General features: G+C 33.4%; 1 protein-coding gene across 1 annotated transcript in view; it reads right to left on the bottom strand.

The window, feature by feature from the left end:
* Positions 1 to 16,655, bottom strand: part of LOC106878935 (Golgi apparatus protein 1) — a 69,263-nt gene that overhangs the window by 12,813 nt on the left and 39,795 nt on the right. Inside the window, exons 10-20 of the mRNA XM_014928303.3 lie at positions 15,528 to 15,681; positions 13,699 to 13,836; positions 11,350 to 11,499; positions 10,058 to 10,171; positions 9,094 to 9,182; positions 6,759 to 6,873; positions 4,900 to 4,992; positions 2,878 to 2,949; positions 2,593 to 2,658; positions 1,540 to 1,663; positions 865 to 1,007 (exon numbers count right to left, since the gene is read on the bottom strand). Coding sequence (XP_014783789.1) covers positions 865 to 1,007; positions 1,540 to 1,663; positions 2,593 to 2,658; positions 2,878 to 2,949; positions 4,900 to 4,992; positions 6,759 to 6,873; positions 9,094 to 9,182; positions 10,058 to 10,171; positions 11,350 to 11,499; positions 13,699 to 13,836; positions 15,528 to 15,681 — 1,258 coding nt within the window. The remainder of the gene's footprint in view (positions 1 to 864; positions 1,008 to 1,539; positions 1,664 to 2,592; positions 2,659 to 2,877; positions 2,950 to 4,899; positions 4,993 to 6,758; positions 6,874 to 9,093; positions 9,183 to 10,057; positions 10,172 to 11,349; positions 11,500 to 13,698; positions 13,837 to 15,527; positions 15,682 to 16,655) is intronic.

The raw sequence follows: 16,655 nt of genomic DNA, 5'->3' as shown, positions 1-16,655 counted from the left end.
TTGTATATTAGACCATTCTTGCTGCCTGCAAACCTTCTCTAATGCAGATCTCCGAGGCAACCTTCTCCAATGCATATCTTCGATGCAGCCTTGACTAATAGTACCCCAAGGAGGGGTTAGGACTAGATCAAGATTAGTCGCTGCCTTTTAGAGGCTCCCGAGCCCCCTTTCGCTAGGTTAGCTTAGGGCTTAGTTGTGATCCGAACATAACCTCTTCTGACACAGAGGATGGAGAGCCCTTTTGTGTGTTCTATTTTCCTTGCTGGAAGGGTTCCCAACCCATGGGCCAACCCATGCCTTCCCATCGCAACACTGATTCTGCAGAACTGGGTTGGGTGTGAAAAGCAACTTTAAAGTATAAATATAGATTTTTTGAATCAGCAATGTTGTGTTCGGCTAAGTCCTATTTGGGTGAAAAATCAATAAACTGATTCCTTACGGGGTTTTCCATTCAATCAGGATGAAAAATCGATAAACCAATTCCTTATAGGATTTCTACACCCATTTTCAACCATAACTTTTATCAATTTTTATGTATTTTGTTCGAACTTGATGCCAGCGTTACTTAGGATTCATGGGATCTTTGAATGCTTTAAGTGCTCCAAAGAAGAAAAAAAAACAATCGATGAGTGGAAAAATCGATAAACTGATTCCTTATGGGATTTCCCAATCAAATTGTCTGCAACCCATTTTCAGCCAGAAGTTTACCAATTTCAATGGATTTCACACAAATTTGACGTCGGGTGTTACTTAGTTTGGTTTGAAACAAAGCACTTGATTAGCTTAATAATCCTAACTTAATCTCGGGCAACGCCAGGCTACACTGCTAGTTATTACTTAAATGTTAAATTTAAAATAACTTACTTGATGAACAAACTGCTTTTTTAAACAATTAATGACTTTGCCTTCAAGGTCTTGATCTTTTTTGGTGTTAATAATTATTTGATGGCAAAATTTATTAATATCCATTTTACATGACTGCTGAAGCTGAGGATTTAGGCGATAATCTGAAAAAGAAATTACTTGAGAAATTAATCCTGGTTTTCAAAGACAATTACACAAAAATAAACACAATAAAAAATTTTTAAGCTGAAAGAATTTTAGAGTCAAGAAGTTGCTTTCATCATGTAAATTCCAAATATATATTTTACCAATGAAAGTATTTAGCTATAGGCATTAATTAGGTCAGTTAATTTTTAACAGAACAATCTTTCTGCTGGGAAACATCTTATACAGAAATCTTTGCTATCTAAACTAGTTTTTTTTTAAAAATATTCTGTCTAGAAGACCAACAGTTTAGCAATTATTTGTAATGTATCAATATTTGTAAATAAGATGAATAGCTAAAAGTGTGTTCTAGTACCAAACTCTGGCAAAATCAGTTCTGGGTATTTATTCCTCTAGCAGTTATAAAATGAACATAGGTTGGTAAACTCATCTGGTATTGCTTACATGAAGAGAAATGAAAATGAAGCTTTATTTTCAAAGGTACGAGTAACATTACAGTTTCTTGGGAAATAAGAAATGCTTCAAACCTACCTGTATTCTGAAGTTTCTGTCGCTGAATAACAATTTGTCTACAATTTGGATCAAAGTCTTCATCGTTTTTGTGTTGTTTCAAACAATATAAAATTTCTACGGATTTGTAGTTATTGCAGTAATGCTAGAAAAGCAAAATTAAAAGTAAATTATATAATAGTTTTGAAGTACAAACATTTTAGCAATGAATAAATGTTTAACGCCTAACTCTTAGATTTATGATAACAAAAAAAAAAAAAAAAAAATTATGAAAGCTTATTCATATTGCATTTGTGGTGGTGCAACTTCCTGCTTGATGTAATTGTCTTTTACAGGTGTTTTTGTTTTTTTTCTTTTAACATTATTTGATTGCTTAACTGATTAATAGTGTTATAATTCATCTTTTGTATGTTTTCTTATCTAGTCAACATTCACCTATTAATGGTATTGTGTTGTACACTGACTGGCATTTCTAATAGCACCAATATATGAAGATGAAGAAACTAATGAAAATATTGGGAGAATGAGAACCACACAAATAAAAGAAACTTGCATTTCACAAACCAAATGGGATTTTACCCAACATTCTAACATTTTCTAAAAAGTACAAAAATACTGTTATATTTGGGGGATGGTCGTCCATTGCCAATTAAGCACATGCACTATTTATTTGATCTCCACTTCAGCCTTATTAATATTTTTAGTTTATTTGTCAAAGTTCTTTTGTCATGCATTCTGTTGTGATCTCTTTAACAACTCTCTGAACTAAATACACTAAAAATAAACAAATAAACTAAAATTATTAATAATAATAATAATAAGGCTAAAGTGAAGATCAAATAAATAGTGTATGTGTTTAATTGGCAAAAAATGACCATCACCGAATATAACAATATCTGTTTCAACACATGATTTCACAACAAGAATCTCGCAAAACAAATACATAATGTAAAAAAAATACTATCCTCTCACTCTTCCTCTACATGCTACAGACACACACATTAAAGGAATTTTTTTAGACAATTGCACAAAAGTTGTTATTTACTAAAGTAAAATAAAATTTGTAATACTTACTTTGATCATTTTCTTGCAGACTACTTTCAAAGTATAATCAATGCTGTTATCAACACTATCAGCTTTCTTTGTAGGACAGAAGAAAAAGAAAGAAAAGAATCATAAATTTCTTTAAAAAGAGAGAGGAGGTCTTAGACTATCAAAATAAATGGATGTAGTTATTGTTAGGAGGAAGGACTGTAGAGTATTAAATGTAATCTGTATGTGAGAAACACAGTGAGGAATGATCAGAGGAGGGAAGGATGCAATAAGTAATAGAAGAAACAGTATATGAAGTATACTAACCTCTCTTTTAAAGATAACCTTATGACAATTATTAGAAAGACGGGGTTGGTGTTCTTTCAAGCATTCAATGATCTAGTTAAATAAAAAATACATTGCAGTCAATAATAGTCTACAAAAGTTTCTGATGAGAAAAAGAGAAAAATGTTATATAAAATATTTCAATTTTTCAATAAGATTCCAAATTAAATATCTTTAACTTAGATAATACTAAATACATACAACAGATTTTTAATACTATATTGCTTTATATAATTAAAATATAGCTTCAGAAAATACTATCAGGGAAAATGAGTACAGGGCAATTTACACAAATTTTAGAAGACACAAACAATAGAATTGAAACTCAAACTGACTAATTCAAGATGTCATCATAATTAAAGGTAACAAATTTGACAAACTCTGAATTAAATAGAAACAAACTATGATAGTAAAGAATGTGTGCTTCACAACTATGTCATATGGGATTCAGTATCATTGTATGGTATCTTGGGCAAGTACCTTCTACTATAACTTCAGCATGACTAATATCTTCTGAGTGACCTTGATAGATGAAACTGTGTAGAAGCCCACTGTACGTGCGTGTGTGTGTGTGTGTGTGTGTGTGTGTGTGCGCGCGCGCACTTTGAGTTTCTGTTTGTCTCTCGCTACTTGACAACTGGTGTTGGTTTGTATACATTTCTGTAACTTAACAGTTAAGCAAAAAAAGAGACATAGGTTAAAATAAGTCCTGGGACCTTAGAATAAATACTACTGTTGATTTGAATGACTAAACCCTCTTAAGGTGGTGCTACAGCAAAGCCACAGTCTTATGGGTGAAACAAGTAAAAGAATAAAAGTAATTGTATTCATTCAAATTAAATCATTTTTTTAAATGAAATCAAATTTTAGTTTCCAAAACTTTTTCCAATAAGATACTTATTTTACTTCCAGGGAAAAGTAAGAGAAAAAGAGAGAATATGAAATCTATCTATCTATATATATATATTTGTATGTCTGTGCATAATGCCAATGAGGGAGTGAGTGGAGAGAGAAAGAAACAGAGAAGTAAAATGAGGAAGTGGCTCTTTACTTCTCCATCTCATTTGTCACAACGTTTTTCAATAGAGGGAGAAATATAAAGAGTGTGTGTGAGTGAGTTAGAAAGAGAGAGAGAGCAAAACAGACATAGACTAAAAGAGAGGAACTATTACAGAAGGTGAGAGAGAAACAAAGTGAGAAAAGACAGAGAGAAGAGAAAAAGAAACAGAGAGACAAAACAAGCTTTTATAGAAGAAGTTGAAAGAGAGAGGGAGAGCAGGAGATGCTGCTGTTTGATACTGTATGTTCTATAGGTGAAGGTGAAAGAAAGCTGGCACAAAAAGAGGGGGAAAGTGGGGTAGAAAGAGACACTGATGTTTGATATGTGTGTGTGTGTGTGGTGTTCCACAATTGCCATTTATTTCAATCACTCTTGCGAAAATATTCATGTAGCTTTCACTCATTTTTTATTTAATCCCCATTTTGATCTTCAACTAAGTTTCTGAGAAAAATGTTCTTACTCTCTACAAAAGGAGACAAGGTAGATGTAGATGACCAGTATTCTGCAGTGAAGCAGAGACGAGTACAGGTAGCCAGAGTAAGGTCACTAGAGACCTCTGCACAGCAACAGCAAACTGATTCCATCATGTATCCCAATTGAAGAATAAATTAAATTAAAAATAACATATTTCTATACAACATATTTTGCTTTCTCCTTCTAATATATAAGGAACAATTTCATTCCCAGGAAACACCAGGTACCTCTGCTAGTAGATAATGGAGATACTGTGGACATAAAAAGATTTGAAATGCAAAAAAAAAAAAAAAAAAAAAAAAAACTGAATTCAAAATACAATTTTTCAAGACTTACTCTTTTACTCATTTCAGCCATATGACTGTGGTCATGCAGGAGCACCACCGTTCTCTTTTAATTCAGTGAAGTAATATTAAAACAGAGACATTACAACAGGGGAAAAAAATTAAAATACAGTATATAATATTTACTTGAGCATTTCCTGGAGACTTATGAGCACAAAATTTTTTTCTGTCCAATTCACATGCCTTTTTTAACTCAGGGTCTAAATTCAAGCTTTCACTCTATAATAAAAAAAAAATACATAAAAATCAGAAATTGAAAAACAAATTTGAAAATTTACTAAAAAAAGAATGAGGACAGTCACTGACATAGAAAATGTAATTGAGAATAATTAAATTTATTCTTAATAAAGACAAAATATACCTTACATGCTAAAAGATATGAAAATTTGAAAATCATCATCTAATGGAAAAGTAAATACCAAGACCAATGACATAAGAATGAAGTTACTTTCATTACATTAGAATCAAAAATTAGAATCCTAAAATGTAAGCAATGTTAATAGTTTAACTCATGTATCATTTTAAATGACTGATAAATGAATTCATAAATGGATAGCAAATGGACATTATACATTACAGAGTATAGTTTCCCCACTTTCCATTGTGCTTAAATATAAGGAAGACTTGCTTTTTTTCTTCTTACTTCTAGGTTCAAACTAGGTACCTGTAATAGTATATTGCCTTCATTCCTGCTCTACAAAAATTGGAATTAGGCTTAACAAAAGAATCAATACTAAATTCCCAGATGCAATTCTCAATATGTGATACCATGTATCAAGTGAAAGGTAAAATATAGAGTACATATGTGTAGAGAATTGGATTCAGGGAGTTTTGGAAAATCTGCAGAAGAGGATTACAGGAACTATTAGGTTGTCAGATATGTTATTCTTTCACTACAACTTCTGTTTCATGTATTTGAAATTTGAATGAACTTTATCTCACTTTAAACATATAACATTTTGAACACTGACTTCTCTTCACTTTCAATCAAGCTTACCAAAGGCTGCTCGAGACATTTGTGCTGTATACAAACAAAAACATTACTAAAAGAACTGCACAGAAATGGTTTTCAACCTTCCACATTCTGGTTGACCTGTTCAGGTCAATTAGGATCAATTGAATGAGCTCATCCATAAAGACCTATGCCAACCTACTACAGAACTGATGCAGCTGATGCGATACTCACATGATAGTGTCCCAAAAGCCCCCCACCCCTTTACTACATCATCACCAGTGATGAAAAATGGGGTCTTTACATCAATATGAAGCAGAGGAAAAATGGCTGAGTCTCAACAAGCATTCACCATCTTGAGTCAAGCCAGAGTAGACTCCACACAAGACAACAATCTGCATTCAATGAGATTAGAAAGGGCTAATCCACTATGAAATGCTTGAAAGCAATCACCTGTTCAATGCAGATCTTTACATTCAGCAAATGCACTGGATCAACAAGGCAATGTAAGTGAAACAACCCAATGAATGACTTTGCTAATTTGACCAAAAGTGCAATTCAAGAGCTTGATTGAGAAGTTCTACTCCACCCACCATATTCTCTTGATAGAATACCTTCAGATTATCACCATTTTTTCAGTTACTCTCCACCAGTTTGCAAGGAGTTTCGTTTAACAACATGGAGAAAAACATGGCTTGATGAATAATTGAGTTAAAACCTGGTGATTTCTACCAACAACATGCTCACAAGCTAGCAGAATGTTAGCAAAAAGTCATGAACAATGAAGAAAATAATACCGATTTGTTAAAATTCTTGATGAAAAATAAAGATTCAAATAAATAAATAGTAACAAACAAATATCTGACAACCAATATTTTGCCCACCTCACTTGAAATATCTAAAATGTTTGTTTTGCAAGAATAAATAGATAACACTCAAAATATTTAATACATTTTACATTTATGCACAATTTTTTTTTTAAAATAGAGCGAGTGGAATTAATAACAAAACAGAATAGAAAAGCTTTGCTTACTCTTTGTAAAAGTTCTACTCTGAGTTGGTGTCGACAATCTTTCTCAATGCGATGTTTTTCATCTAATAATGTGTCATTGCGAACATGTTCACTAAGACAAGCAATAACATCAGGCCTAAAAAAATTATGAATTAAATATTAATAGAAGAAATTCTAAGAGATGTAACATTCATATCAGTAATGTCATCATTACTATCATCATCATCATCAACATTTAACACCCATTTTCCATGCTGACATGGGTTGGATGGTAGGGTTCCTGTACATGGCTTGTATAGCTCTCACCAACCACTCATCTATCCCTAGTTTCTGCATTGACCACCAGATAAGGAATCTGGGAGACCGTCAAAAGCTTTCTCCAAGCCAACAAAAGCCAAGTTCAGAGGTTTATCTTTGGCTAGGTATTTCTTCTGCAGTTGTCTTACCAGAAATATAGAATCAGTAGTGGTTCTACTTGTCACAAAACCAAACTGCATCTCATCTAGACTGGTTTTAGAATCTCAATTCTGTTGTGGTAGGTGGGTCTTCTTGAGTACAGAATGTGAATGCGTAATATATTTAAAGCATCTAGATTGTCAAAGTAGGTTACAGCATACATATAACAATATACATAGACTATTATTTATTACAAGAATATAAGCACTTTTATGTCTCTTTAATATATATACATGAAAGAGGTATTAGTGAAAGATATAAAAATGCCTCTACTCTTCCAATAAATGATGGTTTATATATGTTGTTCAAGTGTATGTTCTCAAAGAAATCCTTTGTCATCTGCTGTAACTTACTTTGACAATCTAAATACTTGAAATTATGCATTCTCATTATTGATTTGAAAATGGAATATCAGAACAATATTCTGAAATGTTTGTGCACAAGTCAAGTAGACACTTCATGCATTGAAAGCACTGTCAGGTTGAGAAACTATTCACCTTCTCTCTGCAACACACATATATTAGTGCACCAACCTTCTTACTCCCTTCTGTCTTTGCTTGTGCCTATCTGCCCAGTCATCTTTACCATCATTAACTTGGCAGGCATCATAGTAGTAAATCTGATCATTGACCACAGGAGTCAGTATGTTGCTTGATATAGTGATGTAGTACACTGATAACACATTAGCCCTTAACACTAAAAAGACTGAGGAATATATTGACGGATACTTATCCTCATCTTGTTTGTTGTTAACACAACATTTCGGTTGATACACCCTCCAGCCTTCATCGGGTGTCTTGGGGAAATTTCGAACCTGGGTTCTCATTCCTAGGTATTTTTGATATTATTATTATTATTATTATTATTAATATTATTCAGGTCACTGCCTGGAATCAAACTTGGAATCTTGGGGTTAGTAGCCTGCACTCTTAACCACTATTATTATAATAACAATAACATCAAAAATACCTTAGGAATGAGAACCCAGGTTCGAAATTTCCCCCAAGACATCTGATGAAGGCTGGAGGGTATATCAGCCGAAACGTTGTGTTAACAACAAACAAGATGAGGACAAATATCCGTCAATTGTAAATAATGTACATAATTCCTCATCTCTTAAATATAGAACTCGAGGTTTCATTTCACAATGCTACATGAGTTATCCAAGAAAGAAGGCTCACTGGACTTCATCAGCCTGTTAGACCTTTCCTCTCAATTGTGATCTTGAATTCCTGCAAATACTCTACATCAAGCTGAGTGCACAAGAGTGCTGTGTGGTTAGCAAGTTTACTTCCCATCCACATGGTTTTTAAGTTCAGTCACAAATGTGTGTGACACCTTGGGTAAGTGTCTTCTACTACAGTCCCAGGCTGACCAAAGCCTTGTGAGTGGATCTGGTAAATGGAATCTGTGTGTGTATTTTGTCTCTCCTTTTTTTGATATCGTGATAGTTGGACACGAGTGTTACTGTCATACAAGCAGTGTCAGTCATTTCCAGGATTCTTCAGAAACATGTCTGACTATGGGGAAATGAGTGCTGTCATCAGGAAGGGCATCTGTCCATAGAAAATCTGCCTCAATAAACACTGTCCAACCCATGTAAGTATGAAAAGTGGACATTAAAACAGGGATGATGATGACTCCCTACTATCTACACACAGAGTATTTATCACATAACAATATGAACATTTTAAACATCTATATAAATAATTTGTTTGAAACGTTACATATATTCCATCAACTGATCTCATGATCAGAAAATTATTATGAAAATGAAAAGAAAGCCACAGTAAAAAATTATTGTAAAATTATAAAAACAATTGTTGTACAAAGTTTTAGAAAACAAGCATTTATCTTATCTAATTTCAAATTTAAAAGTTTAATTCAGTCACAAACTTACTTCGTTTTCTTATTCTTACAGTGGGCTGCAACAGATCGCTTGCAAGATTCTTTAAATTTAAAGCTGAATCGATAATCTTTTAAAAGGATCTACAAATAGAAAAGGAGAAAAATTGCTACAAATATTGAAATTTTAATAAAATAAGTTTTTCTAAAGTAAGAACAATAATATTCTTGAAAATTTTAATATAAGTTTTTCAATGTGTTGTCCTTTGGCAATTGAAGATGGCAATAATTTGTACATTCATCTTTTCATAGATTTATGGATACTGAAATCAAAGTCCAAACTAATAGTTGACAGGATATGGAATGATAATCATCTGAGACAAACAAAAAAGGTTCACCTGATTGTTACAGCTATTTTTAATAGTCCATTAAAATTTTACTGAATAGTACCATGTCCAAAAATCTCAGGATTTATTTAGTTTTACATCTACTGCTATAAATGTGCCATAAATCAAGTCCTGTGGATTTTACTTTTTGGATTTCGCTAGGTTGGAAAACACTGTGCAATTGACATTTTTTTGTTACATGCAACAAAATAAGCTTCACATAAAAAAAAAAATTGCAAAAAAATTTTTTGTTTTCAAGAACCTAAAAATAAATACGCAACTGCTATTCCAATTTGTGAAATTTGAAGATGATTATCACCTGTTTCAAAGATATGACATCACAAATATGGCTAATTATTAATTTAGGTCAATTAGTCAAGATTTTGACCAATTCACTGATCATTCAAATTGTCATGTTTCCTACAATATTCAACCAAGTTTCACAAATGAGATATCAAAATGTTTCTTTTTGGATGCTCTCCAAGAAAAGGTACAGTAGAAGTTAGATTTAAGCATTTTCAAAAATTCACAATGATACCCACTGAGAATACAAATTAGCAACATATCAGTTAAGAGAAGAAACAAAGGTTTTTACTGTTTAAGTTACTTTAAGATAAAGAAATAGTAACTTACCAGTTGATGATGTTCAACTCCAGCACCACATTTTCTATTCATATCTTGGTGATGTTTGTGTTCAATTAAGCAGTCCATTACTTCAGATGGATCGACATCATTATCTAATTGATCCTTAGATTAAAATTTAATTAATTTTACTCAAACGAAAATTATTTAGATTTATCAATGTATTTGATAGAGAAACACAAAATCTTATTGGAACAATCTGATAAAAGTATGAACATTTTTTTTAAATCATGCTACATATATAAAAAAAAAATACTATTAATTTTAAGAACTGTGGAAAACAAAATTAGTTGGAAGAGATATTTTTAAGTTTCACTTGCATTTTTTCATGCTTGCAGATTATATTTGTGAAGTAAACTTTTTACACTTAGATACCCTTCTTACTGCTAACAGTTCAACTGCAAATCACAAAGTGGAAGTCACCTAAATACATTCACTAATCATTTTCTTCCAGAGTGAATTTATAGTGTTTTCATATTCAAAATTGTATGTCTTTCTGAAAATTTTGCTTATGGTACTCCACCCTCCATTTTTACTATTAAACCCCACATACACAGGCAAACACTTCTCTATGGTTGCCTTTCTGCCAAGCTTCTATATACTGTGCCACCACAAAAACAGGTAGTTAGTTGCTTCTGAAAAATATGCACAAGTTTTCTACTCAATGAAGTCTCTTTCTACATGCAGTTTCTCTATTCAGGTGTTCATTATAGATGCATGAACTGACCCTTAAAATGCCATCATTTCAGTATGTTCTCCATGTCTTTATCCTCACTGATTTTACTACCCCAAAACAATAAGCTATTCAGAGTACATTGCTTACATTTTTGCAACAATTTCTATGTATAGATTCCTGTAAAGGAGAAAAATCAATGTAAATCTCAGCTTAATTTGAGAAATATATAATTATCTGATTTTCCAATGATTGTGTTGCAGATATTAAATTCATTTACATTCTAAGATGCATAGATGTACATTTACCCATCTGAGTGTTTCCCAACATGTGCATTAATATTTCTGTTGAAGTTATGAAATCTCTAGCAAAAACTTTTGATTTTACAGCACTGGACTATTTACTTGCAGATAGGTGTACTCCGGTTTTAAAAATTATCTTGGTCAGAGGCACAATGCAACATTAGTTATAGGATACAAACTACTACTAATCAGCTCAGCTGGTTATTCAAATAATCTACAAAATAAAGTCATCTGGCAAGAAAAAATGTGGAAATAAAAGAAAAGTTGTTAAGACAACATTTACATAATAATTTCATAAAAATGCTTACTTCACAGAATTTTTTTATCATAGGTGTACATGCTCGAATGAGAATAGCATCCAGCTCAATGTTTTCATCTTCATCTTCAGTAAAGGTACGTACAGCTTCTTGACATTCATCAGATAATTTCTCATAATTATCTTGCAAACATCTTACTTCCTAGATAAAAAAAATGTAAACATTTTTAATTGCACATTTTATACAAATCAACAATATTATATCTAGTATTTTGGCAGCTGCTTGAGTAAATGCTACAATAAAACAATAAAAAAAATGTTCTGTCAAGAGATAGCTGTTCCAATTCATTGTTAACTAATTAGTATTTAAAATCAAGATAAAGAAGCTCACTCACTCACTATAGATTTAATGCTTGGACATGAGTTAATGCTGACATAATATTTAAAATAAAGGTCTTACTAATTTTTAAAAGCATAAAGAGGGAAAATATCAGAAAAATGTTTCATTCGTTTTTGTTTAAAATGGTAAAATAAAATGCAAGAAGTGTTTCTCATCTCTCCAAAATTGGTCAAACTAATAGAGTATCATGCTAAGTAGTTTGTAGTTTTAGTTGGGTTGTGTTATAAATTCAAATCTTAATGGTTGTCTACCTTGTTTCCATCATTCCAAGGAAATCATCATCATTTAATGTCCACTTCCCATGCTGGCACAGGTTGGACAGTTTGAAAACTGGTAAGCCGGGGAGCTGCACCAGGTTCCAGTCTGATTTGGCAAGGTTTCTATGGTCGGATCTCCTTCCTAACACCAACCACTTCGAGAGTATAGTGGATATCTTTTATGTGCCGCCAGCACGGGTGCCAATGACCTTACACCAGCATCAGCCATGACTACAGTCTCACTTGGCTTGACAGGTCTACAGAAGCATGGTATATCACCAAAGATTTTGGCTACCTGTCACTGTCTCCATGAGACCCAATGCTCAAACAGTGCTTTTTATGCGCCACCAGTACAGGTGCCAGTCAGACAGCACTGGCATCAGCCACGACTATGATTTCACTGAGTTCGACAGGTCTTCACAAGTACAGCATATTGGCCAATGATTGAAAGGTGTTTTTAACAGGCCAGTTATGTGACACTAGTATCAGCTATGACTACAATCTCAATTGGCTTGATGGGTTTTCTCCATCACAATGTTTCTTCAAAGGTCTCGGTCACTTATCATTGCCTCTGTGAGGCCCAACATTTGAAGTGTGCTTCACCACCTTGTCTCATGTCTTCCTGGGTCTACCTCATCCACAGGTTCCCTCCACTGTTAGAGGGCGACACTTCTTCACACATCTGTCCTCATCTATATACATCACATGACCATACCAGCAGTCGTCTCTCTTGCACACCACATCTGACACTTCATATGTCCAACTTTTCTCTCAGGACGCTTACACTGACGTGCATGCACACTGACGTGCATGCACACTGACATTACACATCTAGCGGAGCAAAATAGTTTTATTTCTTACAAGCCTATGTATGTCCTCAGCAGTCACAGCCCATGTTTCACTGCTGTGTAGCATGGCTGTTCACATACAGGCATCATACAGTCTGCCTTCCACTGAGCGAGAAGCCCTTAGTTACTGGCAAAGATAGGAGCTCTCTGAACTTTGCCCAGCCTATTCTTATCCAAGCAGCTATGCTCTCAGAACATCCACCCCCACTACTGACTTGGACATCTAGGTAATGGAAGCTAACGACTACTTCTAGTTTTTCCCCCATGTTATGGAATCTATCTTCTGCACATTTTTGGTGTTTATTGTACCTGCGCACCTTCCACACACAAAAACTCTGCCCTGTTAACCTTCCTTTCATGCAGATGAACAAATAAATTTAAATAAGGGAACAGATCTGTCCAATTCAGAGGAATAGAGATTGTTTTAGTAACAGTGAGTATGATTGAACTATAACTACATTATGAGCTAGTTGTAGATAAAGGTTTATATATGTATCTTTTTGCACTCACAAGCATATACTTCCTCCAAGATGTGTGAGCAGAATTCTAGAGTAGATTGTAGTCATACTTTGTAGAAAGTTAGCAGCAATTTAAGTTTCAAGTATTTTCTGACTCTGAACAAGAAAAGACCCCACTTTTGGTGTATTCTTTGTGAAGAATATGGAATCTCCATGAAAGAATTTGAAAAAAATTAAAAGCCTATCTTTTCAGTATTTGAACTGTATTTTATTCGAAAAATAAAAGGGTTTTAGTGTTGTGGGTTTGTTTGTTTGTTTGTTTGAGATGTGCTGTCTCTGTGAGTTGTTATTTTTAAAAGGTGACTAAACCGTCAAGTACTTATAGCAGAAACATAATAAACATTTCAAGAAAACACAAACCAAAATTCACATTCTCACCTGTCCTTTATCAGTTTCAAATGAACAATACTGCCCCAAATTTTGCAGACAAGCATTTTGAATTGAAGGCATTAAATTTACACTGTGTGCTCTTTGTCTCATAACACGCTTGATTTCATGCTTACATGCACGTGAAACCTGTTAAAAGAAAAGAAAAAATTATTACTATGGTATCATTCTTAAGGAAATGTGGAGCAGTGCTCTCTTTCTGAACAAATACATTGCTAACTAGACATGTGTTAATATGCTTTTCCTTAGCAAGCTTCATCTGCATTATTTCAATGTCCATATTTTCATGCTTGCATAGGTCAGACAGAATTTGCTGACAGACTTTCCATGGCTGGATGCACTTCTTGTTGCTAGAACTCACCTGTTTCCAAGATAATTTCCCTCAATCAGACACGTTTTCACAGAAGATCAGAAACTACTATGTGATGTCAAAACAAGGAGAAAATGAACACACACTGATGATAATGATGAGATTCTTTCAGTTTTCATCTAGCAAATCTAATCACAAGGTTTTGGTTGGCCTTGGACTATAACAGAAGCAATTAATGTTGAGATGGAACACCAAAGTACAAGCTTATATTAAATAATTTTTTACAAAGTCAACATGGAATACTGTCCAGATTTTTGGGTGGAATATTTTCTCTTTATAGGCAGCGTTACTTGGGAATATAGGTTAAACTTGGGTCTGTAGGTATTTAATTATATTTATTTACAGTCATGCCCCCCCCCCCACTCCCTCTTTCAGCTGAAAGGTCTTTGCTTTGTAGTTGCCAGTGCTACATAGAATGTACTCATTTCAATGCCATGTAGACTGCACTTGTGCCCATGCCACGTAAAAATGCACCTGTGCCCGTGCCAGTAGTACATATAAAAACCCCCCAGCACACTCTGTGAAGTTGTTAGCATTAGGAAGGGCATCCAGTCATAGAAACCATGCCAAAACAGACAACTGGAACCTGGTCAGCTTCTGTCAAACCATCTAACCCATGTCAGTATGTAAAACGGACATTAAACGATGATGTTTTACAATGTGCAGACGATAGTAAGACTAGTAATATATTCCCTAGTGCCAAAGAGTAAAGTATTAAAATCTAAAGTTAATAATCTAAGAAGTCATTTCAAAAGTATTTAGAATAATTCCTCTTATTTTAGTATCTAATGAACAACCGTTCTATGGTATACAACTATGTTGAGGTTCTGTTCTAACCACAGGTTTGATTAAAGATATTAACTGATCAAAATGGAGATGTTAACTAGCCAATCTTTTGTCCAAGTTTAATTGTTCTCTGGATTATTCAATAACTTACATCTTTGTTATGTTTCATTATTCATATCATCAGGGGCATAGCTAGGGTGGGGCAAGCAAGGCACATGCCCTGGGCTCCACTTTGAGGGGAGGGGCACCATTTTGGTCAAGATCATCTTCTAATTAAGCCATTAAAAAAAATTAAAAGCAGCTTTCCAGGCATGGTTTGTTTTACTTATTGCCATCCACACCACTAGACAGAATTGTTGTTCTTAATTGACCTCACCAAATGCATGTGCTGCTTTTTGGTGGTGGTGGTGGGGGGGGGGCAATTCTGATGATTGCCCTGGGCACCATTCACCCTAGTTATGCCTCTGCATATCATTATTGTACAGAAATTTGTTCTGCTGGATGCCCCTTTTAAGTTCAGTGTCTTCTACTATTGACTATTGTTTAACTTCTTTCATTGTTGTAAGCATGTCATTGAAAATATCAATATGCAGACTGATGACACCAAGAAATTTTAATCTAATTTATGTGAACTTCAAATGAAGATGAAGCATTTAAAACTTACCTGTTGCAATTCTGAGTCTCTTTTCATGAAATTGTACAGACAAGGCAAGATGAGTGGACTATTGTTAGGACCTCTTGGATTATACCATTCTTTGTCTGCATGACACAGACTCACTGCATCTTTATGACAATGATTGTAAACTTGTTCATCAAGTCTGTAATAGAATTTATGATCATAATAAATTTTTAAAAAATTTATTTTTGTTAAACTGAAAATATTTCTAAGATTAAAACTTTTCAGATATTCAGTTTCATCTTTTGTGTATTTGTCACAGTAATAATTCATCTCAAAAATACAGTCAATTATAATTTTTTAATTTCACCATGTCTGTAATTAATGTACTGAACAGCCCACTAATCTCTGGTGTTTCTATTTACACAAGATTTCAACTGGTGTTTAGCTCTTATAAATGCATTCTTGTGCAACTTTACATGATAAAATATTACAAACTAAATTTAATAGGTCATCAAAAAAACTAAATTATTTTATTCAAAATCCAAACAAATATAGGAACTAACTAAAATACATTAGTAACAGCTTCTACTAAAAGTACAAGACCAGAAATTTGAGTGAGGATAACAGTTAATTATATTAATCTCAGTACTTGACTGATATTTTATTACCCCTAGAAAAGATGACAGGTAAAATCAGTCATGGCTGGATTTGAACTCAGAATTAATATCATAAGGTATTTTATTCAAGGTTCTAATGATTCTGCCATTCCAAATAACACAGTAAACTTTGAAGATCATGTAGTTGAAAAAAAGAACAATAATTTTGATGGAGCTGGGTTTTAAGACAGGGATAGAGGATTATTACAATTATTACTTTCAGGTGCTAACAGAATTATAAGTTGTAGTCAAAATGAATAAAGCTTTGTCACAATAACAGCATGGTCTTCTATTTCAATTGTACCATCTTCCAATGCAAGGTGAAGATTGACTCAGTCACAGAGAAAAGTACAAAACAGATATTAATCAAGAATCAAAACAGCACCAAAATCAGAGATTTCCTAGAGGTCATCAGCATAGGTTAAAAGGTTTCAACAAACCTTTAAAAAGGTGATTGCAATTTATATTTTATAATTTATCAAAATAAATTTGAAAAATGCAAAACAAAATTGTTTCC

This window comes from Octopus bimaculoides, chromosome 1 (genome assembly GCF_046866305.1).
Source record: "Octopus bimaculoides isolate indiv1 chromosome 1, ASM4686630v1, whole genome shotgun sequence".
Lineage (NCBI taxonomy): Eukaryota > Metazoa > Mollusca > Cephalopoda > Octopoda > Octopodidae > Octopus > Octopus bimaculoides.
The sequence above is the reverse complement of the archived record's forward strand: the minus strand, read 5'-3'. Positions and strand labels throughout refer to the sequence as shown.